The sequence below is a fragment of the Gossypium raimondii genome, chromosome 10 (assembly GCF_025698545.1).
Source record: "Gossypium raimondii isolate GPD5lz chromosome 10, ASM2569854v1, whole genome shotgun sequence".
Lineage (NCBI taxonomy): Eukaryota > Viridiplantae > Streptophyta > Magnoliopsida > Malvales > Malvaceae > Gossypium > Gossypium raimondii.
Window position 1 is genome coordinate 57,933,238 of NC_068574.1, and position 22,336 is coordinate 57,955,573.

Consider the following 22,336-nt stretch of genomic DNA (forward strand, 5'->3'; position numbering starts at 1 on the left):
GGAGCGATTTAAGAAGTTGTGTGCAAGTTGCCTACAACATGGTATAACCAAACAGTCTCTACCCCAATACTTTTATAAAGGCTTGAAGCCCATAAAAATGAACATGGTAGATGCAGCCAGTAGAGGGACGTTGGTCAATATGACTCCCCAACAGGCAAGAGACTTGATTTCCATGATGGCTGCAAATACTTAGCAATTTTGAGCCAATCCTGAACCCACTAGAAGGGTTCACCAGCTAAGTAAGTCAACTTTAGAAGATAAAGTTGATAGACTTACTAATATCGTGAATTCTATTTTTGTACTAAAAATAGGAACAGCCCGACTGTGCAGAATTTGTGCAACACCCGAACATACAATTGATGCATGCCCTAGTTTGTGTGACGATACTATAGCCTATTTAGATGTTGTGAGAAACTTTTTGGACCGTCCCAAAGGCGATATGACCCCTATGCAAATACATATAATCCAGGATGGAAAGACCATCTTAACTTGAGTTATGGGCAAACCTGCAGTATAACCAGCCATACCAAAACCAATTTCCACAATAAATGCAAGATTTAGGTACCTCTCTAGAAACCATGGTCAATAAATTAGTAGCTAATGTATTTGATTCCAACAGCAGATAAAACAACAAACTGTTGATTTCCAATAGCAAATAAATGGCAAACTCTTGATTTCCAAAAGGAAACAAAGGATTTTCAACATAAAATCGAGGCGTCTATAAGATAGTTGACTACACCAATTGAGAAAATAAACTCACATGGAAAGCTGTCGTCACAAACTGAACCTAACCCAAGACAACACACAAATGCAGTGACGTTGTGAAATGGAAAAGTACTAATATCGAATCATTGTTGGAATCTTGATCAAGATTCTGCACAAAAAAAAGCAAGAGAATGATGAACAAGTCCGAACGAAACCTCCATTACCCATAATTCAACCTTCATTTCCAGGACGATTGAACCAACATCGGAGACGTAAAGAGGAAAAAAAGATCCTCGAAACATTCAAAAAGGTCGAGATCAACATACCATTATTGGATGCCATCAAACAAATTCCACGATATGCCAAGTTCCTTAAGGAATCTGCAGTGTTGCAGCGGAGGATGCCAGTTAAATGTAAAGATAAGGGCATGTTTGCAATACCATGCAAAATAGGCCACTTAGAAATTAAAAAAATTATGTGTGATTTAGGGGCCACCATAAATGTAATGTCTTTTTCTATATATGAATCACTTAACGTGGGTTTTTTGATGAAAACAAGTGTTATTATTCAATTAGCAAATAGGTCTATTGTGCATCCCGAAGGAGTCCTTAAGGACGTATTAGTGAAAGTCAACAGACTTATCTTTCCTGTAGACTTTTATGTGATAAAAATGGAAGAGGATAACGCTCCTGAGTCTTTGGATATCTTGTTGGGGTGACCTTTCTTTAGTACTGCATATACTAAGATTGACGTGCGTAGCGAAACCCTCACGATGGAGTTTGACGGGGAGATCGTGAAGTTTAACGTTTATGGCACCAGATCTGGAATTAAAACCACTTTCTGAGCATCTCAAATGCATATTTTTGGAGAATGATGAGATCATTGTAGACTTAAAAGGGATCAACCCCTTGACATGCACACATAAAATTTTCTTGGAGGAAAATACGAAACCAAAGAAAGAGGTGCAAGGATGATTGAACCCAAATATGGTGGATGTGGTAAAAAATGAGAATTTCCAAGCCTATACGAATGAAAAAAATTAGCTGGAACATCCCCAATACTAGTTGGGGCGTCAAGCTAACGACGTTAAATAAGCGCTTGTTGGGAAGCAACCCAAATTTATTTTGTTTTATTTTATTTTATTTATATTTATAGTTATAGCTATATTCTTTATTTTCTTTATTTTCTTGCATGTTAATAAATTTTAACTCTCTTCTTATATCCAAGAGAATCGAGGAATTGAAAAAAATAGATTTGGAAACAGGCGAAAATAGTAACGAAAACGACATGAGGAGTGTCCTAAACCCTTTCTTTTCATCATATTTATTAATATTATTTTTCACACCGAGGAATATGTGTTTATGGCTACTCTTCTCAATAATGTTGTTTTCAAGGTTTGAACCTGCATTATCATTTGAACATGTAATGTGTCTTATCATTACACCCAATATTGGTGAGTTACTCTATTCTATTCTTAATTAATTATTATGATATATATTAAGTTTAAGATGGATTTTCTTTTTCATGTTTACCAATTGAATCAAATTTTTGTATTTAAAATTTTAACTTGACATATCGAAAGTCTGCTACTCTAGCACGTCTCTGGTCTACTACTCTAGCATGTTTTGGTTTTTCTTTAGGGTTTTTTTGGCTTATTTCTCTTTGTTCTAGCGACAGCGGTTCTTGGGAGGGAGTGTTTCTTATCAATCTAGTTCATTTTGATTCATGGAAATGGAGGATGAAATGGTAGAGTTAACATTGGAAGATGAGAAAGAGGAGATTTTGCAAGTACAAAAGGAAATTGATTCTACAACGATGGGGAGATTTTGCAAGTACAGAAGGAAATGGATTCTACAATGGTGGTTTATGATCTTTTTCTAGTTGGATGCTTTCTTATGGTGAGTGTAATCCAATTTCTGGCAATGAGAAGCACGATGTCAAATTTATGGCATCCTCTGAAAGTAATAGGTTGAGGTAGAAAAGATTTTGGTTTGAGGCATGGTGGCTGATGAAAGAATTTTTTGAGGAGGAGGTTAAACGAATATGTCAGTCTACTTCAAGTGATATGTTGGCTAAGCTAGAAGGTGTGAGGAAAGGCTTGGTGAGATGGGTGGGTTCTATTAAAAATAAAAAGAAGGGCCTTAAGAGGGATCTGACTAGAAAATTGGAGGAGATGATGGGAAAGGAAGGAGATGTCAAGAATATTGTTGAACTATTTTAAGATTCTCTTGTCATAACTTGAAGTTGGTGTCATTTAATATAAGAATACAATTAATGCATGCTGTAATATTAGCAGGTGTAATTGTAGTTGTATCAAATAAAACAATCTCACGTAAGAATTCAAATATAAAACAAAATAATAATTAATTGAACAAAGGTAAACCCTAAGATACTAATCACTCCATTAATATTTCATTTTAGACAAATATATTAATTTGTAAGTGATATGTTGATGTAGTAATTAAACACGACAATAAACGTTACATGTTTATTACAACGATTGCAAATGTAAATTTGTATAACATTAGTCTCCATTTAGGTCAGTCAATATTAACATAATTTAAGTTACGTGCATACAACCGAAAAATTATAAAAATCTTAATGTTATTTAAATGTATTTTAAATTTTAAATAGTTCTTGTTTAAATTTTATGATTTTTTAATTTTCAATTTTTTAAATAGTAAATCTATCGTATCAAAGATCGGTTTGATCGAATTCAATCAAATCAAGAATTGATTATTTCACTCGTTCAATCACCGGTCCAATTTACAAGATTATGTAATTTAAAGAATTATTATTATGAAAAAGAAAAGAAAAGGATAATACCCAAGGGAGCCTTTTGGACCTCCTTCTTCTTCTTCAAACATAAAAATAGAAAATAACAAAAAAAATCACAATTTTAAAAACTGAAAAAAAATTAAAGTTATAAACAAAATTCAGAAATTATGAAAACATAATTTTAAATATTGAAATATAAATGTCTACATTACCTTTTATTAACGTTGAATTTTCTAACTTTTCCTAAAAATTGCTTTTATATTTTATTTAAAAATGCATTTTTTAATAATTTTAGTCTCAGGCCTATAAAAGTTCTTTTAATTTAGCAATATGTCATATTATTATTATTATTATTATTATTATTATTATTATTATTATTATTATTATTATTATTATTATTATTATTATTATTATTATTAACTTTACATTGATTTTCTTATTCATGGATATCAATTAAATAAAATATTTGTATTTAGAATTTTAATTATGATATTTAACTCTCTTTTTTAATTTGAATAGATTTGGTTAATACTAATTTGTATCTAATTCAAGGAGCAATATTAGTTTATTATTCTAATTTGGTAATTATCATAATAATTTATTAATATTTTAAATACATATAATTATAAAATTTATTATTGAAAATATGGAACGAATGAAGAAGTACCTTAAGGAGTATCTACTCCATGACCAATTGTGACAAATTAGATTGTTTTCATATTTTGTTATTAGCAATTTATTGAATAGAATTTATGGGCTATGCTGATTAAATGGATTATATCTAACACATCAATGAAGATCATATCACTTGTGGAAATATATTTGGAAGATTGGATCGAATTGGATAACCCTTATCGAAATATTTTATATAATTGAGAGACTTGTATAGGTTGTCATACCTAGAATTGAGAGCACTTAATTGGTTCAGGTGAGTAACATTATTTGTGAAGTGCATTTGATTGTTTGTGTTGTGGATTTATATGCTAAATTCACAGGGTGAATTTAATTACTAGGGTCCTAGTCTTCAAAGATACAAAAATGAGGAAATTGTCAATAGGGTGTAATAGATTTAGGGTCACTTGTTATAAGTGTTTGAAGATAGTTGATATTTCTCACTGAGTTAGGTTCCATTGACATAGGGAAGCCGAATATAACATAAACAAGCAATGTATCCCTTATTTTATTCATGTTTATCATAGTGCTTGAAGGAGTGCTCACTCTCTTAGAATATTTACCATTGAGGTTCAAAAGCATCGTTCAACCCAAACAAAGATTTCAAACCAAAACATACGGTAAATAATTAGCTTTTCAAACCAAACATTAATTTTAATCTAAATTTTTAATCCAATCCAAAACTTATAATTTTTACCTTTTGAAAAAGTAATGTTCAATTAAAAACTTTTTTAACCCTCGTTAAATCTTCAACTTTACAACAATGATAAATACTATCGATTTTTTCAAAAACACTTTTCACGACACTATTGAACTTAAATGATAAACTGGCCCTTAACCACTCTTTTTTAACCTATAGCTTATCTCTTAACAACTGTTTGGGTCAACAAAATTAATGTATATATGAAAACGAATATTGAATTTGGATGTCCAATCAATTTTTTGAATAATTAATTAAAAAGTTTATAAAAACACACTAATATTTATTTTACAACTGAGCTTTCCCGTTTTTATATAGAGAAGGAGAGCTAAAATAAGCAGATAAGAAGGAATCTGCTTTTACAACACTCATTAAGATAAAGGACATGACTCAGCAAATTTTTACAAAAGTTAAAAGAATTTGATAAAAGAATGTGGAAGGGCACACTTGTACGATGAATAGTAATGATAATAATGATAGAAGTTGTTTTCCTAGCACTAGGAACTTATGGGATTCGTCCATTTGGTTCTATATTTATCCACTTGCTTGAGTGTTTAAGAGTTAAAAAGGACAAACTATTAAGTAGAAAACACCAAACGAATTGGAAGGCTTTTGTCTTCTTCAATTAGTATGACCTATATTTCTTATTAAACTTCGTATTTTACATTCAATATCATCATCAAAATTAGAGGTATTCATAGGCCGGGTCGGGCCGGGTTCGGACTGGGCCTAGAAAAAAAATTTTGGCCTGCTTCATGAATAAACTTTTATGTCCCATTTTAATCTGGATCATTAAAAATTATTAATTGAATTTTTTTTTAAGATGGTACCGTTAATGTGTCAAGTGATACCAATTTGAATTTTTAAAAAAAGTTATTTGAATTAATTTGATTTCATTCGGTGATCCAAACAGTGAGGTGCTATGTTTAACCACGGGGAATAACATATATCCAAATGGCGACAATCTGGTGGAACGAAACAGAGATAGAAGAAAGAGTAGTTTAAAGCATTGGTCATTATTTTAAAGGATTTGGAGTCGACTTTTAGAAAATCTGAATTATAGAAGTGAACGAAGAGAATATCTCTTTTTTGGTGCCGTAATCGACATAAATGGCAACATCAGTAGTTATTGAGTATAGTGACTAAAATTTTCAATTAAAAAAAAAAGGAATGGAAAGGAAAACAAAAAGAAAAACGTGGAAAGAAAGAAAGAATAATAATAATAATAATAATAATAAATAAAAATAGAATTGTGGGGGCGATGCTTTTGAACAAATCTTGATTTAAACTATATAAAGAAATTATGTGTTATATATATAATTAATTATGTACTTATACTTAATATATTATATATCAAATGTCATATTTTTATATTCTCGGGAAGTGGTGACATACGAGTACTTGATTCGATTTATTTCTTTATCTCCCCATGAATTGTATGTTTGTAACATTAGGGACAGAATTTCTTCAATTCCAACTGACTGGACATATTGTGTCGATTTTTTTTAGTAATATACCTAGAAATACCCGTTGATTCCCTATAAACGCTGTTTCGAACACAACTGGTACACTCCAAAATAATCGTTATTCGAACATCATTACTCTTGGCCATGAACCTCCTTTGAGTTTTTAATTCACCCAACTTTTTTATTTTCAGATCAAAAGCGAAGAAGAAAGGAATGAAAAAAAAAAAACGAAATCAAAGTTGCTAACTCAAAACCAAATCTTGAAAATTTTCGTTTCAATCAATATAGTAAGTCAATATAGATTTATAGTAATAGCAAATAATAAGAATAAGTAATATAACGATTTCTAATTCTATTTAGAATCAAACCAGAGTATGGTATTTTCTTTAATCAGTTAATTGAAGGTATTTCTTTAATCAGTTAATTGAATTTAAAATATTCAATTAAAATAAATTAAACTGTATAAATTTTATAATTTTAAATTATTATTTTGTATTAATTTAAAAACAAAATAAATATTATATACAATGATTTAGTTACAGCGTGTCAGCTTGAAGTCTAAGACTTTATAACATATAAATTTAATAGATAATTAATAACTAAAAATTAAATAGCAAAAGCATAATTGCGCCACTTCTCACCATTTTAATGTATGCAACTTATTATATATTTATATATATTATCATTTTATTTTAAATAATTTAATTTTTATAAATTTAGGGATAAATCTCAAAATTATACATGAATTTTAATTTAATATGCAATTGCATACATAAACTTTAATTTAGTGCAATTATACACGTGATACTCTAATTGTGGTTCAAATACATACTTAAAAATTTAATAATACATATTTAAATAAATAAATAAATACATCAATTTTTTATATTGGATAAATATAATTATTCATGTATGCAATATATAACATAAAATGATGTTATATCAATTAATTGTGTTAATAATTTTCAAGAATTGGATCAAATCAAAATTTCAAGTATAAAATTGCACAAAATCAAAGTTAATGTATACAATTGCACATTAAACCATAGTTCATGTATATTTTTTACATATATCCCATAAATTTATTACATAAACTTTTTACGTATATCATATATAGAGTTGTCCGTGAACCGAGCCAAGGAATGCCCGCTCGAAAAAATGAGAGGGTTTGGGAAAAAAACCCGAATTTTCAATAAAAAACCCTGTTATTTTTGCTGCTATTTTTCCATATTTTGGTGTTGTTTTCTCTCTTTTTGCCGCTATTTTACTACCATTTGACTATTATGTTACTACTATTTTTTTAATGTTTGGATATAGTATAATAATTATTTTATTGTTAATTTTGTCACTATTTTAGAGGCATTTGCTTGTTATGTTGTACTTATTTTAGTTTTTATTTAAGTATAAAATATTTTTTAAAATTTATTTTTAATTTATTGAGAAACATGTAATTAAATATTTTTAGTGTATTTGTTGTATTATATTTGTTAAATTTTATATAAAATTAAAAATAAAAAAAATGGACCGAGATGGGAGTTTAACAAAAATTTAGGCCCATTTTTCAGGTCGGGCCGACTCAAACCTAACAATCGGACTTAAAATTTTGTTAGAGCTCGGTCCATCCCATGAACAACTCTAATTATTATATATATATATATATATATATATATATATATATATATATGTCATTCTCTAATAATAATAATAACAATAATAAGTGGATAACATAAAACTAGTAGTAAAGAGTAAGAAGACAAAGAAGAATTAAGTGGATAACATAAAACGTGCGAAAACATTTATCTTCAATTCTGACACATAAAGCCAACTAGTATTTTTGGGTAAAGTATAGAAATGGTGATTAAATTATTGTTGATGTTCTATTTTAATTTTAATTTTTTATTTTAGTTATTAAATTTTTGAAATTAAATTTTTGTTATCAAATGTTAACAGCAGTTTAAAATTTAACAGAAATACTGATGTGAACTTTCTTATTGATTTAATAATAAATTTAGCCTTCTAATATTTATATATTCTATTAATTTGATACTAAATATAAAAATTTAACAAATTTAATTCTCAATATTTACAAATTTTATTATTTTAATTCAAATTCTAAAAAATTCAATAAATTTAACCCTCAACATTAAAAAAATTGATAAATTTCAATTTTTAAAATTTTGTAAATTCCTGAAATATAAAGCATCATTCTCCACCTCATGGGATTCCATGTAAATGGATTTTCTTGAATTCTTTACCAAGTTGTCTTGAGTTTAATTTCTTCTTATTTAGTTTGTGGAATGAATGGTATATATAGTTAGATGTCACTGCAGCTGACAATGAAAGGTTTGACAAAGTTGATAAGTTCAGAGGTTTTGATGCTGAGCTTCAAATCAGTCTTGCCTCCACACAATCAAGAAATGAACTTTATAATTTTTGATTGAGTCTTAACTCGATTAACATGAGTATTGTTATTAATATAGGAGGAAGTGAGTTCGAGTGCGCTGAAACACATTATCTTCTTATTGATGAATTGAGGAGGGGCTATGAATAATTTTAAATATTGTATTAAAAGAGTAGAGATAATTGAAACCTACAATAATATTGTTCAAAAAAATTACCTAAAAACATGAAATCTTACTCCCTGAATTTTCTAAAAACACAATATTTCTCCCTGCCTTTGATGGTGTATACATGCATGGCCATGTGTGAGCTCCTGCATTTTAACTAATCAACACAGATAATACCTTCAATGAGACATTAAAATTAACTTCTTCTTTTCTTTTTTTTTCATAAAATTTATAATTTTGTATTTCAATGAAAACATCTAAATCTAAGTTGATCCGAGTCCAAAAAAATCTGAAGCTGTAAAAAGTTTGATCTGAGGCTGCTCATTCGCCACCTCTAATAACCATTTGATAGAGGTTTAATAAAGAGGAATTTAGATTTTAGGAATTTACAAAATTTTTAAAATTATTATTTTTATTTTGTAAATGTTGAGGGATAAATTTATTGAAGTTTTAAAATTTGAACTGAAATGTCAAAATTTGTAAACATTGAAGGCTAAATTTGTTTATTTTTTCTATTTAAGACCAAACTGATAGAATCAGTAAACATTAGAAGACTAAATTTATTATTAGACCAATAAAAGAAATGCCCAAGTTAATGTTTTCTCAAATTTCAAACCGCTGTTAATATTTAATGACCCAAATTTTTATTTCAAATAATTTGGTGACCAAAATAGAAAAAAATTAAAAGTTTGATGACCAAAGTAGAACGTGGAAAATAATTTAATGATATTTTTATACTTTATTTTTTTATGATTATTTATACATATCAAGTGGAGTTAATTTAGGAAAAGAATCAATGGTTAAGGTTGTTGTTGATACTTATCAGGGTCCAGATTTTGCTAATGTAATTTTCCTTATCATAGTTTGTATCTTAATTTTGTTACCAAAAATATATTAGTAATAAATAATATATGCACGAGAAATGTACGTATGATTGATTTAAACAATACATGTTGGAGTAATTTACATATGGATTTAAAATAAAATTTAAAAATAAAATAAAATTTTAAAAATCCAAAAGTATTTTTCTTTTAAAAAATTTAAAATAATTTTAAATTATTTACATGATTGATTTAAAGGATATTTTTCTATTAATTATTTTTCTATTAAATTTATTTTACTTTATGTATAACAATTTAAAGGGTTTGTATATATGCTAACTCATGAGTCAATTAAAATTTGTATTATATTCATTGAATTTTTTAAAATATATTTTTATTAATTTATTTATTTATTTGAGACCGATGATAAACTTGTATTTAAAGTTATTGATGCACACTATAAATTCATATATTGAAAATGATAGGTGCTAAAAGTAACATGTTTTAGTCTCATTCTTAATGTGTTTTTGGATGATTATTCGATATAAAATGGTTAATTTTATGCTCCTAAACTTTTCAATTTATGTTCTACACTTAATAGAGCATTTGGGAGCAAAAAAAGCGAAAAACGAGTGAAAATAAAAAATCGGAGCAAGTATCAAAAGCCACACAGGCTGAGCCATTCTACACGGGTTGGACACACAACCTAGTGAGCCACACGACCGTGTGCTAGACTGTGTGAAAATCACAAATTACACTCCAAACGGCGTGAAAACACGTTAATTTTAAGGTTTTTTAAGCATTTTAATACCTATACATGACAAAGATAAGAAGAGGGGAGAGAGCCGTCAAAAAATATTAAAGAAAACAACTTGAAAAACACTATTGAAGCCAACTTTGAAGCAAATTTTCATCAAGATTGAAGATCTCATTTTGATTTCTTTGAAGTTTATTATGAGTTTCTTTATTTATTGTGGTTAGACTGTCTTTAGGATGTTTTTATTTGCTATCATGAACTAATTTTCTAAATACCTAGGGAGATGAATCCTATCATGAATTATGTTATTTGATTTCTATTTTTACGCAATAAAGACTTAGATCTTATTCTCAATTATGTGTGCTTAATTCTTGGTTTAATATTTCTAGGCTATTAATCCATGTTTGATGTGCTTAAATCAAAGGAGGAATAAACCCTATTTAAGAGTAGATCTAGCGTAAATGAGTGAAGTTGCATGCAATCCTAGAAATAGGACAGCATAAATCTACTAGATTAGAGCCAAATCTAATAGGGGAATCCATAAATCGAGTTAAAACGATGATAGAGGTTTTAATTAGAAATAAATTTCAATTAATTAACCTAGAGTCAGTTACTCTTAGTCTTGAAGAGATATATTAGCATAATTTAGGGATTCTTACAGATCAATATACTAAGTGACAAAGTTGCATAATATAGATTGATAATGACAAATGAAGTCTAGGTGGATTCTTTCCAGGGTATTGTCTCGCTTCTTGGTTATTATTTGATTATTTTCTTGATTTGTGCTTTGTTGTGTTATTTAGTTAATTTTAGTTTCAATCAATCACTCCAATTTATCAGTTAAATAATAGAAAAGACGGTAATTACTGGTACTTTTACTCTTCATGAAAACGATATCTTTGCTCACTGTAGCTATACTATTAATTGATAGGTGCACTTGTCTGAATTAGATTTTTAGTTGGTTTACGACTGCAATCAAAAAACTCATTAAGTTAGCACAAACTAAGTTAATTATTCGTTGGTTGCTTCTTCTTTTTTCTGAAGTTTCGATTTCGTCTTTTATGTACAATAATTTTGATATAAAAAAATCAGATTCTCGACACTTAATATATACCTTTGAAATATAAACATATGCATCAATTCTTTTAGGTTCCTAACAACTTACTTGTCCAAAATTCTTGTATCTTTCAGTTCTCCTGATTGAATCAAAATTTGACTTCGTAATTATTTTTGAAGGACCTCAAACTATCAATTTATAGCATAAATTTTCAATAGCTTTCATTCTTTACAAATTGGTCCCTAATTAATCAACAATGGTCTTAAAGCTTAAGCTTAGGGTCCCGTTGTTTCACTGAAAATGGCTTCAGAAAAATAATTTCTAGAAAATGACTTACTTTCATAGAAAAGTTAATATTTTCTATTGTTTGACAACTTTCTTAAAAACATTTCATAAAAACTGTTTTCAATGAAACAAACATGCATTTGAGATTTTCTTATCTTTTCATTATTTAATTAAGTTTATTTTATATCTATAAATTTATATTTTACATTTTTTGCATATAATAAAAATATTTTTTTAATTCAGGTTCATTACAATGTCACTTTTTAGTTACATGACTACCAAGTGAGTATTTTTTATTTAAAATGTGACATCAACAAAATTGACAAAAATAAATTAGCAATGTCAACAATTAGACTTGATTTTCAAATCTAAAAAGTAGAGGACTAAATTCTTGAAAATAAAAGTACGGAGACTAAATTGAAAATTTGTGAAGAATACATAGACTTATCACATTTTTAACTTTTATACTACAAAATATTTATCATTAATATATTTATAATTATAATAAAGATTTATTATTAAAATATTAATATTAAATATTTTCAATAAGAAGAATATTATTTAAAGTTATTGTTTTAAAATTTATTATTAAAATAAAATTGAAATATTAAATAATTTATTAAAATAATAAATTTTATTAATAATTAATTATATGACTAAATATAAATGCTTAAATATGTATGTTTAATAATATTGAAAAATATAATATTTTATATTAATATTTTAAATATTTTTAAAATAAAAATTTATTTTCAATATAATAATATTAATCTTGCTTTAAATGAATTTTTATATAAAATAAAATTACCTATAGATGAGCTCTTTTCCAGAAAATGACTTATACTTTTCAAAAGGATAAGTCATTTTATAGGAAAAAGAGTTCAATTTTACATTGACCTGTAAGTCATTTTCTGTTGACCAAACTGTTTTCTGTAAAACAAACATAAGAAAATGCATAAAATATTTTCCGTAAAACCTTTTACATTTAAACAAACGGACCCTTAATTCAAGCTTGTTCCAACATAACCCACTTCACTATTAGCATGACTCTTCCTTATATTATGTTTAACCATTAACCCATCTCATGATTTCTAACAAAAATTCTCTAAGTTCTCTTTAATGGAAACTTGTATTAGCTCCAACAATAAGAAATTCTAACCATTGGGTTGGTTGTATCAAGTTTCATAGTTTAAAAAAACTATAAAAAAAATTATTGAGAAAAAAATTTGTTTACCTTTGATGGCCTTGATGTAGAACAACTTGGTTTCTTCTTCTACTTAGTTTAAAGAATGCATGAAGAAGAAGAAGATTTCCCCTCTCCTCTATCTTAAATATATATATATATATATATATATATATATATATATATATAACCTATTAATCAAAGTAATTAACTCACTAATTAACCTTAATTAGTTATGATCTAATGGCCATAAACTTATCATAAGAAAATTAGTGGAAATGTGTGGCATTGATAATGGTTTGCCAATAATCAAACTTTGGGCATGGTAATATTGCAATCAAGTCCTTGGTTTAATTACACTTTAAGTACTTGCTAAATTCTCTAATCAATTCCCACTAGTTGGGTCACTTGAACAATTGGGTCCATGTATTATAGTTACAACTTATCCAATTTAATCAATTAATGATTTGACTTTATAATTTCATGTACAACACACAAACTCCTCCGGTAAATTCTCAAGCTAGCTTTATTTAAAAATTTGGCCTCAAAACTAGCTTTCCAAATGTTCATGAAAATTGAGTAGTTACATTATGGTATTTGTTTTGTTCAGCTTATTTGTCAGGCTCTATTCCTTTGAACTTATGTTTGTTGACTTTGGTGTCGCTTAAATGAAAATGTGGTGAACAATCTTATGGATAGGAGGAGTGTATGATTGAGTATGTGTAACACCCCTAACCCACATCCTTCGCCGAATTAAAGTGACAAAGTGTTACTATACAAAACAGAACATTCCACGACAACACATAAACAATTATGCAAATTATCATTAAGTAACCATATTAAAATATAACGTAAGTATCCATTCGACCTTTAAATCGAGCTTATATGGTCTTAAAATAGCTTGGGATCAATCTAGGATCAATTTGGAACAAAACATAAATTTTAAGAAAAATCTAAAAATTTTGGGAAACATGGGTCACACAACCGTGTGTCTAGGCCGTGTGACATATCCCAGACCTTGTGGGCATTCAAAATCAGGACACGCAATCATGTCCCAACCCGTATGTCTACCTGTGTGAATATTCAAAATAAGGTCTCACGGTCATGTAGAGGCCATGTGCTAAACCGTGTATATATTCAAATTATGAACACATGGCCGTGTCGCAAGCCATGTGCTAGACCATGCTCAAAACTATTTTGAGACACACAGTTGTGTCTTAGGCTGTGTGAAATTTTCACTTTAAACAACGACACACAGCCGTGTGCCAGTCCGTGTACACCAAAATGTACCTTAAAAATCAAATTTACCAAAACATGTTTACTTAGGCATCAAGCAACCTAATTGCCATCAGTCAAACTCATTCAAAACACAATTAAACAAGTTCAAAACATCCATCCTAAGTGCCTAACCATTGTGCCCTCATTAACACCATAATTCAATAATCAAATCAATCACATTTAAACCAAGATTTAAACATTCAAATTATAAAATCATCATTAACCATTCATACCAAAAAACTGATCATTTTAAGTCATAAACACCTAGCAATATTCACATACTTTATAAAGCTTAAGTACCAATACCAAATAAGATCCATACACACATACATATCAAACAAAACACATATTCACAAGTATCATTCAAGATTTACAACTTTACATGTAATTAACATAATTTCAAGTCACTTATTACATGTCATACAACCCAAAACAAACACTAAACAAACTACCAATAGTTTCTCGAATAGTGTGATTCTTGAAATCAAATTGATCACCCGAAGCGTCAAAAATAAATCTACAAGAAAGCATTGGAAGAGACACAAGTAAGCTTACTTAAGCTTAGTAATTTCCACGGATTTAAACAATCAACTTACCGAATAAACTTATCTAATATAGGGTATAGAAAAGTCATAAACTATAATCATGTCATCCATAATCAGATCACGAGTGAGTCTTAAACTTAAATATGAATGAATCAATTCAATCAATTACATTATATCAATAAATTATACCCGATGAACGTTGCAATGGATTTGGGTACACGGTTAACCAACCAAACACACCAAATCACTCAAATGAGCTAACCATTTGAAAGTACACATGGGCACCAAGTGCCAAGCCCGTAGGCTAACATCCCTCCAAAACACACCTTGTCACCAAGTGCCAAGCCCGTAGGCTTTACATCCGCCCCCGAAACACACCTGAAGCACTGCAATATAACGCGATAGTTCACAACAAATGTTGAACTTTAGTATATTCAATAAACATGAATAAGATCAGAATCATCATCTCCACATCCACCAATCTTGTACAGCGCATGATATAACCTATTGGCATGCCAATTGTATCCTATCATACATTCATCGGCTCACATATTTGTCATTTAACAACATTTAATACAATTTCTTTCCCAAATCATTTCACTTACCACAATGCAATACTTCCATGTCATTTAATAATTTCAATCCACAAGTAATTAAATATTTAAATTATACTAAAATTAAACTGTACAAACTCACTAGGGCCAAACTACAGAAACAACAAAAGTTCAGGGACTAATCAACAACCTTCCCGTTTTCCACAATTATCAACTTGATCTTGATCTATAATATAATTTATTTCAATTATTAGCCTCAATTTTCATATTCTAATCATTTCAATACATATGATCTCTTATTTATAAATTTACACAATTATCCAAAATTTTTACACATTATTCAATTTAGTCCCTATAACCAAATCAAGCTTAGTTCTACAATTAAATTCTCAATCCATAGAACTAAATTTTAACCACATCCAAAACAATCCATATATGCTAAAATTTTCAAGAGTAACATGTCTATTTCAATTAAATCACTAAACATCAAATTTTGTAAAATAAATTTACAAACTCAATACATATAGTCACCAAGCTTCAACCCAAACTATTTACTACTACAAATCTTCGAAAATTTCAATACATAATTTCTATACTTTGATAACTTCACAAATAAACTCCAAAACTAGCTAAATTCCATTATCAATAGCTCAAAACTTAAAATTTATCATAAATAAACCCAGAAAATACTTACATGCATTAAAAACTAACAAAAACCAAGCTCCCAAGCCTTAGAACAATGGTGTTTCGGCCAAACCTAAGAAAAATAAAGAAGATGCCCACTACCCCACTTTTTGTTTTACTTTCCTTTTATTATTATAATAATCTTTATTTATGAAATTATAACATTATCAAACACCAATTTAATATTTTTTCTCTCTTTACCTCCCATATTAACTAACTATATATGGGCTAATGGCAACATAACCCCCCTTAGTTTACTAATTTAAGCTATTATATTAAAATAAATCTATAATAAGCAACTTTTCCACCTATTACAAATTAATCCTTTTTCTTTAATCAATTCACTATACGTTAATTTTTCTAAATTAACCAAAACTTAATATGACACTGATGACTTTGTAAATATTAAATAATTAATAATTCTAGACTGACACGTCGAAAGTGTAGTCCTAAAACTATTATTTTCGACACCACTGGAAATCGGACTGTTATAGTATAGTTCTACCTCTTAGGGGAGACATATTCTAGTTTCCTTTGACTTGTTTAGATGATATGTTAATCATTAGCTACTGGTTTTGTCAAAATGCCAATGGTGAGATTGTTTGAACTTTGTTCATGTTCGAACAGTAGATTAAACAATGCTTTGATGCATTCAAAGAATTTATGTTGGCATGTTTGACTTTATAATGAAATGGCTTATGATTTAATCTCGTTGAGTAGCAAATGGGGGGGGGTGATTTTGTGTTATAACATGTGATGATCATTATCTTTCAATCAACTACCTTGAAGAAGAACGGGAGAAGTTTGAACTTTTGTGGACTTCGTAATATTTGAAGCTGCTAAGATACTTGTTTATAAAGAATTTTATGATATAACTAATCAAAATAATTCATGTCATAATTTTTGGAGTTTTAAACTTATTAAGACTCTAGTATTGGCCTATAAATAGGCATAATTACCGCACATTGAAAATAGGCTTTTGGAGGGTTTAAGTTGGATACTTTGGTGAATTTTTCTTGTGTTTTATACAAACACTCTTTTTTTTAGTTTTATTGGGGGATATTTGCTTGATTGTAAGTGAGATATTTTGGAGAGAGTGATTTGTAATAATTTAAGTTCAATATTGAAGTTGCAAATAACTACAAGGTAAAGGTAATTAATTTGGACTTTAGTCAATAGTTAATCGAGACGAATTGTAAATAAAAATTATTTTTAAGCGAAACTCTGAGAATAAAACTAGTGAACTCAAACTGCGTTAACAAATATTACATATTATCTTTCCTTACTTTACTCGTTACTTTACCTTATTTTAAAAAAATTTGTCATAATGTATTATGTTTGAACCTTTCCGATCGAAATAAAAAATGAGATTGAAATTGTGATAAAGCTAAAAAAGTTACAACAAATATGATTAATATTATTTTTATATATACTTAATAAAAGTTAAAAGGAATTACATTTATTGAATATTATTTTATTTAATAAAATATAATTAATATATTTTATATAAAATTTAAACATTTTATTGTTTGTTAGCTAAATTTTATTATTTTTATTTTCTTTATGAATAAAATTAATTTTCCTAAAATTTGAGATAAAAAATGTTATATAGAAAATTAAATTTGTAAAAAGTGCAGTTCATACTTTATAATTATTATAAATGAAAAATATTATGAAAGATAAATATTAAACATAAAAAATCAATTCTAAAATAAACTTAACTATTGTAATAAAATATTTTTATATAATAAAAAAGAAATTATAGAAAAGACTTATTGGATATATTTCCAATTTTCGACATTCATAAAATAAAAATAAAAAAAAGTGGTCCTAATAATTTATTTATACAAAAACAAAAATGGTCCTATTAATTTACCTCACATTTGAAATGTGTTATATGTAATAATATTAATATCTTTATCAATTTTGGACTTTCACCTTTCCCATCTCTATAAATTTGCATGCAGAACTAAAGCAACACATATCAACACAATCGGTATAACCATGAAAACCACAACAGCTTCGGTGTTTCTTCTTTTCATCATCTTCTCGATCACACCATCGTCCTTTTCGTTTGGTGTGGCCAACACTACAAACGCTCCTGTGCTCGACAGTGATGGCAACGAGCTCCGCACTGGCACCCCATACTTCGTTGTGTCGTCGATATGGGGTGCTGGTGGTGGGGGGCTTGACCCAGGCAGGCCTAGAGGAAAGCCATGCCCGGAAGTCGTTGCTCAAAGAGGATCTGGTGACAATGGTATTCCGGTGATATTTTCTAATTCGGACTCCAAAGATGGCGTTGTTCGCCTATCCTCTGACATAAACATAGCGTTCGTTCCCCTCAGACCCAAATTTTGCGAAACAACAACGGTGTGGAAGGTCGCTGATTACGACCACTCAGCCGGAAAATGGTGGGTGATAACCGATGGGGTTAAAGGGAACCCAGGTGCCAACACTTTGACCAGTTGGTTTAGAATAGAGAAGACGACTACTGATTTTGATTACACATTTAAGTACTGCCCCGCAGTATGTGGAACATGCCCAGCCTTATGCAACAAAATTGTGAGAGACTTTGATGGAGAAATGGTACGTTTGGCTCTCACCACTGGCCATGGATGGCCATTTATCTTTAAGAAAGTTGGAAAATCAGCCATGGAGATTGAACAAGTTGTTCATAATTAGATTGAAAGCAATCATTATGCATGAACTAGTAGTTACTACATAATATTAGCTTCAAGTAAATAATGCTGAGGGAACTTATTGTTAAGATTGCCTTGTTTGAAGCGGCAGCATGTATATATATATGCTTGCTTACAAGGTTTGTCTCTCAGAGTCCTCCTCTTTGTACTCTTTTCAGCTTAATGAATAAACTGTTTACTTATTTACTTCTTTTGTTGCCATTGATTCTAGTAGCATTCGACTCATTAACTTGGATACATTACCTTGTAATTAACCAAAAAGTTATGTGTATATGTATAAAGAGTGTGTGAGAGAAAAAATAGAATACCAAGTACCAAGTGAAAAATGTTAATACTAGGATTATTCAAAGCGATTTCAATGAACAGAAATGGAATAGTCGTCGGGTGGTTAGGGCATTTTATCTTTAGAGATAAAGAAGGTTGGTTCATGTTCGGAGTTTGTGGCTACTCATTTAATAATATCGTTTTTAAAGTTTAAACTTGTATCACATTTTAAACACGTAATGTATCTTACCATTACATCCAACAATATTAACCATTTACTCTATTGTATTGTATTCTATTCTATTATTAATTAATGATTATGATATGTATTAAGTTTAAGATGAATTTTCTCAGTAATGTATATCAATGAAATCAAATATTTGTATTTAAAGTTTTAACTCCACATTAACTTTTTCTTTATTTTGTCCGTTTGCTGGCGATGATTAGGAGATTAATGGTTGGTATTTGTGGTTAGTAGCTTATAACTCGAGGGTTGATAGTGGCCCGACTCCACTTAAATAAAAAATTTTACATTTAAATTTCTTTATAATTTATAAAATTTTAAATTAATAATAAAAAAATTATATTTTAACTCTCTAAAATTAATAAAATGATAAAAATGTAGAAGTAAATTTATACAATTAATGATAATAATGATAAGAAGTTGTTTCCTATCACATGGAAATTTATGGCATCTTCCATTTGGTTTTATATTTGTCCATTTGCTTGGTTAAGAGTTGAAAGACAAACTATAATTAAATATACAAAACCAAACGAATTTCAAGGGTTTCTCTTCAATTATTGTCGAATTTAGCTAATTATTAGTAATATTTATTATTTAATTATAAAATTATAAAATAGTGACTTAATTATAAATATATATATATATATAAAATAGCCATCTAATTATTTAATTTTTTCTTTTTATCATCACCGGAATAATGGTGGTAATTTTTATAATTGACATAATAGTAACTTTAACCATTAATAATTATACATTATGTCAATTTAGTCTTGATTCTAAAAATTTAACCTTTGACATTTACACATATATAATTTGATATTTTTATAATTTTATTTTTACTAAAAATAAATCATGAAAATAATAAAATATGCATAAAAATAAAAATACAGCTACCGACTATATCTCTTATTGTAGATTTATAACAATTATCTTTTCATAAAGATATTTTATTATAAAATATATAATAAGCACTTCCCTGTAACAAATAAAATTGTAGTAAACAAATGAAATTATTATAAAGAAGAATTTTCTATTTTCATAATAATAATAATAATAAAAGAAAAGAAAAAAGTGGTTCTATTAATTCACCTCACATTTGAAATATGTTATATGTAATAATATTAATGTCTTTATCAATTTTGGTGGTTCATCCTTTCCCATCTCTATAAATTTGCATGCAGAACTAAAGCAACACATATCAACACAATCTGTATAACCATGAAAACCACAACAGCTTCGGTGTTTCTTCTTTTCATCATCTTCTCAATCACACCATTGTCCTTTTCGTTTGGTGTGGCCAACACTACAAACGCTCCTGTGCTCGACAGTGATGGCAACGAGCTCCGCACAGGCACCCCATACTTCGTTGTGTCGTCGATATGGGGTGCTGGTGGTGGGGGGCTTGCCCTAGGCATGCCTAGAGGAAAGCCATGCCCGGAAGTCGTTGCTCAAAGAGGATCCGGTGACGATGGTATTCCGGTGATATTTTCTAATTCGGACTCCAACGATGGCGTTGTTCGCCTATCCTCTGACATAAACATAGAGTTCATTCCCCTCAGACCCAGATTTTGCCAAACAACAACGGTGTGGAAGGTCGATGATTACGACCACTCAGCCGGAAAATGGTGGGTGATAACCGATGGGGTTAAAGGGAACCCAGGTGCCAACACTTTGACCAGTTGGTTTAGAATAGAGAAGGCGGGTGATCTTGATTACACATTTAAGTACTGCCCCGCTGTACGTGGAACATGCCCAGCCTTATGCAACAAAATTACGAGAGACTCAGATGGAGAAATGATACGTTTGGCTCTCTCCGCTGGCCATGGATGGCCATTTTTCTTTAAGAAACTTCAAACATCAGCCATGGAGATTGAACAAGTTGTTCATAATTAGATTGAAAGCAATCATTATGCATGAACTAGTAGTTACTATACAATATTAGCTTCAAGTAAATAATGCTGAGAGAACTGATTGTTAAGATTGCCTTGTTTGAAGCAGCAGCATGTATATATATATATATGCTTGCTTACAAGGTTTGTCTCTCAGAGTCCTTCTCTTTGTACTCTTTTCAGCTTAATATATAAACTGTCTACTTATTTACTTCTTTTATTGCCATTGATTCTAGTAGTATTAGACTCATTAACTTGGATACATTGTCTTGTAAGAGATAGCTTATCTCTTAACAACTGTTTGGGTCAACAAAATTAATGTATATATGAAAACGAATATTGAATTTGGATGTCCAATCAATTTTTTTTAATTAATTAATTAAAAAGAATTGTTTTAATTCAAAAAATCTAAAAGAATTTGATAAAAAATGTGGAAGGGCACACTTGTATGATGAATAGTAATGATAATAATCGTTTTCCTAGCACAAGTATGGGATTCGTCCATTTGGTTTTATATTTATCCACTTGCCTGAGTGTTTAAGAGTTAAAAGGACAAAACTATTAAGTAGAAAACACCAAACGAATATGAAGGCTTTTGTCTTCTTCAATTAGTATGACCTATATTTCTTATTAAACTTCGTATTTTACATTCAATATCATCATCACAATCATTTTAATTTATTTTCATGAATAAACTTTTATGTCCCATTTTAATTGAATCATTAAAATTATTAATTGAATTTTTTAAGTCAAGTGATACTAATTTGATTTTTTAAAAAGTTGTTTGAATTAATTTTATTTTCGTGTCATAATTGACATAAATGGCCATTGTGAATGGCAACATCAATAGTTATTGAGTACAGCGGCTAAAATTTTCAGTTAAAAAAAGAATGAAAGGAAAACAAAAGAAAAACGTGGAAAGAAAGAAAGAAAGAATAATAATAATAATAAATAAATAAAATAGAATTGTGGGGGCGATGCTTTTGAACAAATCTTGATTTAAACTATATAAAGAAAATATGTGTTATATATATAATTAATTATGTACTTATACTTAATATATTATATATCTAATGTCATATTTTCATATTCTCAGAAAGTGGTGACATACAAATACTTGATTCGATTTATTTCTTTAGCTCCCCGTGAATTGTATGTTTGTAACATTAGGGACAGAATTTCTTCAAT

At 28.7% G+C, this 22,336-nt stretch overlaps 2 protein-coding genes across 2 annotated transcripts; both read left to right on the forward strand.

Annotated features, from left to right (window-relative positions):
- Positions 1-18,021: 18,021 nt before the first annotated feature.
- LOC105778606 (21 kDa seed protein) lies at positions 18,022-18,937 on the forward strand. The gene has a single exon (XM_012602336.2). The coding sequence runs from the start codon at positions 18,057-18,059 to the stop codon at positions 18,732-18,734; it is 678 nt and encodes a 225-aa protein (XP_012457790.1). The 5' UTR covers positions 18,022-18,056; the 3' UTR covers positions 18,735-18,937.
- Positions 18,938-20,433: 1,496 nt separating this feature from the next.
- LOC105778451 (21 kDa seed protein) lies at positions 20,434-21,359 on the forward strand. Its single transcript, XM_012602161.2, has one exon. It carries the CDS (start codon positions 20,478-20,480, stop codon positions 21,150-21,152), a length of 675 nt encoding a protein of 224 aa, XP_012457615.1. The 5' UTR covers positions 20,434-20,477; the 3' UTR covers positions 21,153-21,359.
- The last annotated feature ends 977 nt before the right edge of the window (positions 21,360-22,336 follow it).